This window comes from Salvelinus sp. IW2-2015, linkage group LG4q.1:29, assembly GCF_002910315.2.
Source record: "Salvelinus sp. IW2-2015 linkage group LG4q.1:29, ASM291031v2, whole genome shotgun sequence".
Lineage (NCBI taxonomy): Eukaryota > Metazoa > Chordata > Actinopteri > Salmoniformes > Salmonidae > Salvelinus > Salvelinus sp. IW2-2015.
The window spans coordinates 28,356,449-28,364,501 of NC_036842.1; the positions used below are offsets into that span (position 1 = coordinate 28,356,449).

The 8,053-nt window shown below is 45.8% G+C and overlaps 1 protein-coding gene across 1 annotated transcript; it reads right to left on the bottom strand.

Moving 5' to 3' along the window:
- Window positions 1-400: 400 nt before the first annotated feature.
- On the bottom strand, window positions 401-5,875 carry stc1l (stanniocalcin 1, like). Its single transcript, XM_023984306.2, has 5 exons — window positions 5,666-5,875; window positions 4,906-5,048; window positions 4,724-4,831; window positions 4,334-4,437; window positions 401-711 (listed from the first exon to the last, which is right to left on the bottom strand). Exons 1-5 carry the CDS (start codon window positions 5,781-5,783, stop codon window positions 558-560), a joined length of 627 nt encoding a protein of 208 aa, XP_023840074.1. The 5' UTR covers window positions 5,784-5,875; the 3' UTR covers window positions 401-557.
- Between the last annotated feature and the right edge of the window lie 2,178 nt (window positions 5,876-8,053).

Here is an 8,053-nt window from a genome sequence, read left to right on the forward strand (position 1 = left end):
CAACCCACACAGAAATACTTTCAACAGCATTTAAAGATAGATGCTTCCCCAAATCAAATACTACATTACAACAGCCCCAAACTTCCATTAATAATTTAGCCTTAGTCATTTGAGGGTATAGCTATGTGTGTGTGCATGTGTGTGAAAATGTGTGTGTGTCAGTGTGCGTGTGAGTCAGTGTGTGTGTGAGCAAAGCTATCATGAGTGTGTTTTTGTGTTAAGGTAGCTGTGGTGTGTGTGTGTGTGTGTGTGTGTGTGTGTGTGTGTGTGGGTGTGTGTGTGTTGTGTGTGTGTGTGTGTGTGTGTGTTGTGTGTGTGTGTGTGTGTGTGTGGTGTGTGGTGTGTGTGTGTGTGTGTGTGTGTACATGAATGTATGCTTAAGGTATAAGTGGTGTGTATGTCTGTCTCCTCTTCTCCAATCTACTCCATCTCTCTCTCCAATGCCTCCACAGAGCGTTTCCTGCAAATAGGTGGGTGGGGTCTCTTCCTCTCATGCTGGGCTGGATCTTGAAGGAAGGAGGCGACCCCATTGGCAGCGCAGCCCAGCGGTGGCAGAGTTAGGACCTGGTTAGAACCTGGGGGCAGTGTTTGTTCTCGCAGCTGGAAGAGAGTCTCATGTCTGGCCCCAGCCTAGCAACAAGCCCTGCCCTGACCACAGCCACTGTCTCCTCATCACAGGCTAGCAGGGACTGGAGCAGAGTGCTGTAGTACCTGGAACACACACACACCGTGTTATGACATACACAGTACGAACAAATATAAAATGTATGCACTCACTACTGTAAATCAAATCAAATTGTATTTGTCACATACACATGGTTAGCAGATGTTAATGCGAGTGTAGCGAAATGCTTGTGCTTCTAGTTCCGACAATGCAGTAATAACCAACAGGTAATCTAACCTAACAATTCCACAACTTCTACTTATGCAACAAGTGTAAAGGGATAAAGAATATGTACATAAAGATATGAATGAGTGATGGTACAGAACGGCATAGGCAAGATGCAGTAGATGGTATCGAGTACAGTATATAACATATGAGATTAGTAATGTAGGGTATGTAAATAAAAGTGCATAGTTTAGAGTGGCTAGTGATACCTGTATTACATAAAGATGGCAAGATGCAGTAGATGATATAGAGTACAGTAAAATACATATCATTATATAGGTGGCATTGTTTAAAGTGGCTAGTGATACATTTTTGATCAATTCCATCAATTTCCATTATTAAAGTGAGCTGGAGTTGAGTCAGTATATTGGCAGCAGCCACTCAATGTTAGTGGTGGCTGTTTAACAGTCTGATGGCCTTGAGATAGAAGCTGTTTTTCAGTCTCGGTCCCTGCTTTGATGCCCTGTACTGGACTCGCCTTCTGGATGATAGCGGGGTGAACAGGCAGGGGCTTGGGTGTTGTTGTCCTTGATGATCTTTATGGCCTTCTGTGACATCGGGTGGTGTAGGTGTCCTGGAGGGCAGGAAGTTTGCACCCAGTGATGCGTTGTGCAGACCTCACTACCCTCTGGAGAGCCTTACGGTTGTGGGCGGAGCAGTTGCCGTACCAGGCGGTGATACAGCCTGGTACAGGATGCTCTCGATTGTGCATCTGTAAAAGTTTGTGATGTTTTTGGTGCACAGCCGAATTTCTTCAGCCTCCTGAGGATGAACAGGCACTGTTGTGCTTTTTCCACGCTGTCTGTTGTGGTGGGACCATTTCAGTTTGTCCGTGATGTGTCGGCCGAGGAACTTAAAACTTACTACCCTCTCCACTACTGTCCCGTCGATGTGGATAGGGGGGTGCTCCCTCTGCTGTTTCCTGAAGTCCACAATCATCTCTCTTTGTTTTGTTGACGTTGAGTGTGAGGTTATTTTCCTGACACCACACTCCGAGGGCCCTCACCTCCTCCTGTAGGCGTCTCGTCGTTGTTGGTAATCAAGCCTACCACTGTAGTGTCGTCCGCAAACTTGATGATTGAGTTGGAGGCGTGCATGGCCACGCAGTGTCGTGAACAGGGAGTACAGGAGAGGGCTCAGAACGCACCCTTGTGGGGCCCAGTGTTGAGGATCAGCGGGGTGGAGATGTTGTTACCTACTCTTACCACCTGGGTGGCGGCCCGTACAGGAAGTCCAGTACCCAGTTGCACAGGGCGGGGTCGAGACCCGGGGTCTTGAACTTGATGACGAGTTTGGAGGGTACTATGGTGTTTAAATGCTGAGCTGTAGTCGATGACCAGCATTCTCACATAGGTATTCCTCTTGTCCAGATGGGTTAGGGCAGTGTGCAGTGTGGTTGCGATTGCGTCGTCTGTGGACCTATTGGGGCGGTAAGCTAATTGGAGTGGGTCTAGGGTGTCAGGTAGGGTGGAGGTGATATGGTCCTTGACTAGTCTCTCAAAGCACTTCATGATGACGGAAGTGAGTGCTACGGGGCGGTAGTCGTTTAGCTCAGTTACCTTCACTTTCTTGGGAACAGGAACAATGGTGGCCCTCTTGAAGCATGTGGGAACAGCAGACTGGGATTAGGATTGATTGAATATGTCCGTAAACACACCAGCCAGCTGGTCTGCGCATGCTCTGAGGACGCGGCTGGGGATGCCGTCTGGGCCTGCAGCCTTGCGAGGGTTAACACGTTTAACGGTTTTACTCACGTCGGCTGCAGTGAAGGAGAGTCCGCAGGTTTTGGTAGCGGGCCGTGCCAGTGGCACTGTATTGTCCTCAAAGCGAGCAAAGAAGTCTGGGAGCAAGACATCCTGGTCCACGACGGGGACGGTTTTCTTTTTGTAATCCGTGATTGACTGTAGACCCTGCCACATACCTCTTGTGTCTGAGCCGTTGAATTGCAACTCTACTTTGTCTCTATACTGACGCTTAGCTTGTTTGATTGCCTTGCGGAGGGAATAGCTACACTGTTTGTATTCGGTCATGTTTCCGGTCACCTTGCCCTGGTTAAAAGCAGTGGTTCACGCTTTCAGTTTTGCGTGAATGCTGCCATCAATCCACGGTTTCTGGTTGGGGAATATTTTAATAGTTGCTGTGGGTACGACATCGCTGATGCACTTTCTAATTAACTCGCTCACCGAATCAGCGTATTCGTCAATGTTGTTGTTGGACGCAATGCGGAACATATCCCAATCCACGTGATCGAAGCATTCTTGAAGCGTGGAATCAGATTGGTCGGACCAGCGTTGAACAGACCTGAGCGCGGGAGCTTCTTGTTTTAGTTTCTGTCTGTAGGCTGGAAGCAACAAAATGGAGTCGTGGTCAGCTTTTCCGAAAGGAGGGCGGGGGAGGGCCTTATATGCGTCGCGGAAGTTAGAATAACAATGATCCAGGGTTTTACCAGCCCTGGTTGCGCAATCGATATGCTGATAGAATTTAGGGAGTCTTGTTTTCAGATTATCCTTGTTAAAATCCCCAGCTACAATGAATGCAGCCTCAGGATATGTGGTTTCCAGTTTACATAGAGTCAAATAAAGTTTGTTCAGGGCCATCGATGTGTCTGCTTGGGGGGGAATATATACGGCTGTGATTATAATCGAAGAGAATTCCCTTGGTAGATAATGCGGTCGACATTTGATTGTAAGGAATTCTAAGTCAGGTGAACAGAAGGACTTGAGTTCCTGTATGTTGTTATGATCACACCACGTCTCGTTAATCATAAGGCATACCCCCCGCCCCTCTTCTTACCAGAAAAATGCTTGTTTCTGTCGGCGCGATGCGTGAAGAAACCAGCTGGCTGCACCGACTCCGATAGCGTCTCTCGAGTGAGCCATGTTTCCGTGGAGCAAAGAACGTTACATTCTCTGATATCTCTCTGGAAAGCAACCCTTGCTCGGATTTCATCAACCTTGTTGTCAAGAGACTGGACATTGGCGAGTAGTATGCTAGGGAGTGGAGCGCGATGTGCCCGTCTCCGGAGCCTGACCAGAAGACCGCTTAATTTGCCCCTTTTACCACGACGTTGTTTAGGTTCGCCGGCTGGGATCAGATCCATTGTCCTGGGTGGAAGGCAAAACACAGGATCCGCTTCGGGAAAGTCATATTCCTGGTCGTAATGATGGTGAGTTGACGTTGCTCTTATATTCAGTAGTTCCTCCCGACTGTATGTAATGAAACCTAAGATTACCTAGGGTACCAATGTAAGAAATAACACGTAATAAAACAAAATACTGCATAGTTTCCTAGGAACGCGAAGCGAGGTGGCCATCTCTGTCGGCGCCGGAAGTTGGATAAGAGCATCTGCTAAATGACTAAAAATGTAAAAGGTTAGACACACATACACCGCGATAGACCCACACACACACACACACACACACACACAAACACTGACTGGCTCACCTGTTCGGGAAGTGTGCAGGGACCTGCACCACCTCTCCGATGGCCTCAGGGTTAGAGCGAGCCACACCACAGATGTCCAGTCTACTGTAACACTCCTCCTGGACCTAAACACACACACAATAATTTTAACTCAGAAACTAGCACTTCATGGTGACACACAGTAGAGGACGACAAGTGGCCAAGTAGTTGAGAGTGTTGGGCCAACAACTGAAAGGTTGCTGGTTTGAATCCCAAAGCCAACTAAGTGAACAATCTGTCAATGTGCCCTTGAGAAAGGCACTTAACCCTAATTGCTCTCGATATGACAAAAATGTAGAGCTCATTTTGGCACCGATAGGATGATATGTAGGCTGACATGGTGTGCATCTCTAATAAAGCAGAGTGACTGACCTCAGAGATCATTCTCTGGAAGACTCCACAGCGCCTGATGGTCTGGAAGACTTTAGACGTGACACCGTTGGCAATACACCTCAGACTCTCCTTTACAAACGTCTTACCCTGCACACACACAAACACTGGGTTAGAGACACTGCAGTGGGTCGTCAAAAAAGTGTGTGTGTGTGTAGGCTTACCTGTGTGTTAAAGGTAGCTGCGGTGTGAAAGAACAGTTGACAGATATCGTGCATGCCATCAGTGTCACAGGTAGAATTCTCCAGGCAGGCAAACGTACCACATCCCACGGCTAGAGCACCATTCAAACACCTAGCCACATCCGCTAGAGAGAGAGAGAGAGACGGAAGAGAGAGGAGAGAGAGAGAGAGAGAAGAGAGAAGAGAGATGAGAGAGGAGAGAGAGAGAGAGAGAGAGAGAAGAGAGAGAGAGAGAAGAGAGGAAGAAGAGAGAGAGAAGAAGAGAGAGAAGAGGAGAGAGAGGAGAGAGAGAGAGAGAGAGAGAGAGAGAGAGAGAGAGAGAGAGAGAGAGAGAGAGGAAGGAGAGAGAAGAGAGAGAGAGAGAGAGAGAGAGAGAGAGAGAGGAAGAGAGAGAGAGGAGAGAGAGAGAGAGAGAGAGAGAGGAGAGGAAGAGAGAGAGAGAGAGAGAGAAGAGATGAGTACGAGATCGAGAGAGAGAGAGAGAGAGAGAGAGAGAGAGAGAGAGAGAGAGAGAGAGAGAGAGAGAGATAAAACCTTAGCAATGGTTGTAATGGAATAGACTAACATACATTAAGGAATTTGGAATTTGCCTATATCTCTAGCCATGGCAATGTAACTATTTTAGAAGAAAGGCAACTTTCATAACCAACTCTTGTGCATCCTGTCTCTGCAGACTTTTCGAATAAGAACTGCAGTTTGCATATTTTTTTCACAGTTGGCTAACCAGATGTAGGCTACTCACAGGGGCTGTTGGATGAAAAGCGTGCACGGCGAGGAGAAGCTTCCTCCGGGTCGGTGTCGAAGGTGGCGGCAGTCCCCAGGACAAGGAAGACCGCGCACAGGCCGAATTTTGCGAGCATCTTGTCAGATGGTGATGTTCTTCGATGCAACAGGTTGGACAGTTCGGTTGAATTGTCGGTGGAGAACAGTTGGGCTGCTGATATCTTGTTCGTTCACTGACTGGTGTTAGTTATGGGCCGTTTTTATAGCCGTTTGTTACATAAATCACTGGATAACCCGCGGGTTTGTCCAATCAGCGCCCGGCATCTCCAGTGGGGGTCAGCGGCACGCGCTATAGAATGTTTCCACTGAGCTTGCGCTTTGGAACTTTTAAACTTTCCGTGCGTGAGCTTATATTTATTCATGATAGAACTTTCATTGTGAACATTGAAACTCTTGTGATGATTTTATTCCCAAGTGCACTGTGTTGTGAATTACTTAAGTAAAATACTGTATTGAAACAGGCAGGGAGCAGGCCTCAAACCCTAGCCCTTCTAGCCCGAAGTCCAACGCTCTATCGACTGTGCCCCAAAAGCATGTTCAAGCAGCAGAGTCGATATCCCCGCTTATAAACCCAGGGTCGTTATAATACTTTAAAAGCACTACTTAATTATTTTTGGGGGGTATCTGTACTTGACTTTACTATTTATATTTTGGACACTTTTACTTTTACTTCACTACATTCCTAAAGAAAATAATGTACTTTTTACTCCATACATTTTCCCTGACACCCAGAAGTGCTAGTTACATTTTGAAAGCTAAGCAGGACAGGAAATTGGTAAAATTCACACACAAGAGAACATCCCTGGTCATCCTCTGCCTCTGATCTGGTGGACTCACTAAACACAAATGCTTCGCTTGTAAATTACAGTCAGAAGATTACATACACCTTAGCCAAATACATTTAAACTCAGATTTTCACAATTCCTGACATTTAATCAGTTAGGATCACCACTTTATTTTAAGAATTTGAAATGTCAGAATAATAGTAGAGAGAATTATTTCTTTCAGCTTTTATTTCTTTCATCACATTCCCAGTGTGTCAGAAGTTTACATATACTCAATTAGTATTTGGTAGCATTGCCTTTAAATTGTTTAACTTGGGGCAAACATTTCAGGTAGCCTTCCACAAGCTTCCCACAATAAGTTGGGTGAATTTTGGCCCATTCCTCCTGACAGAGTTGGTGTAACTGAGTCAGGTTTTTTAGGCCTCCTTGCTCGCACACGCTTTTTCAGTTCTGCCCACACATTTTCTGTAGGTATGAGGTCAGGGCTTTGTGATGACCACTCCAATACCTTGACTTTGTTGTCCTTAAGCCAGTTTGCCACAACTTTGGAAGTATGCTTGGGGTCATTGTCCATTTGGAAGACCCATTTGCGACCAAGCTTTAACTTCCTGACTGATGTCTTGAGATGTTGCTTCAATATATCCACATAAATCTTTCCTATCCTTATTGATGCCATCGATTTTGTGAAGTGACCCCAGTCCCTCCTGCAGCAAAGCACCCTCACAACATGATGCTGCCACCCCCGTGCTTCACGGTTGGAATTGGTGTTCTTTGGCTTGCAAGCCTTTCCCGTTTTTCCTCCAAACATAACGATGGTCATTATGGACAAACAGTTATATTTTTGTTTCATCAAACCAGAGGACATTTCTCCAAAAAGTATGATCTTTGTCCCCATGTGCAGTTGCAAACCGTAGTCTGGATTTTTTTATGGCAGTTTTTTTGGAGCAGTGGCTTCTTCCTTGCTGAGCGGCCTTTCAGGTTTATGTCGATATAGGACTCGTTTTACTGTGGATATAGATACTTTTGTACCTGTTTCCTCCAGCATCTTCACAAGGTCCTTTGCTGTTGTTCTGGGATTGATTTGTACTTTTCGCACCAAAGTACATTCATCTCTAGGAGACAGAACGCGTCTCCTTCCTGAGCGGTATGATGGCTGCATGGTCCCATGGTGTTTATACTTGCATACTATTGTTTGTACAGATGAACGTGGTACCTTCAGCCGTTTGGAAATTGCTCCCAAGGATGAAACAGACTTGTGGAGGTCTACCATTTTTTTCTGAGGTCCTGTGGAGTGTGCCCCTGGCTAACCGTAAATACAAAACAAACAAAAGAATAAAATAAAAATTGGTGCCTTAATATAAGGAATTGAAAGTATATTTTTCCAATTACATTTACTTTTGATACTTAAGTATATGTAAAACCCAATAATTTGAGACTGTTTAACTGTTTAACTGGGTAACTTTCACTTTTAGTTGAGTCATTTTCTATTAATTAAGGTATCTTTACTTTTACTCAAGCATGACAATTGGATACTTTTTCCACCACTGCAAGTGCATAGGGCG

Excerpts from the sequence above, each read along its gene's own strand:
- stc1l (XM_023984306.2), bottom strand. The coding sequence starts at position 5,783 with ATGCTCGCAAAATTCGGCCTGTGCGCGGTCTTCCTTGTCCTGGGGACT. Across the intron at positions 4,832-4,905 it reads CAGCTACCTTTAACACACAG|GGTAAGACGTTTGTAAAGGA; the intron begins GTAAGCCTACAC and ends GTGTGTGTGCAG. Across the intron at positions 4,438-4,723 it reads TCCAGAGAATGATCTCTGAG|GTCCAGGAGGAGTGTTACAG; the intron begins GTCAGTCACTCT and ends GTGTGTGTTTAG.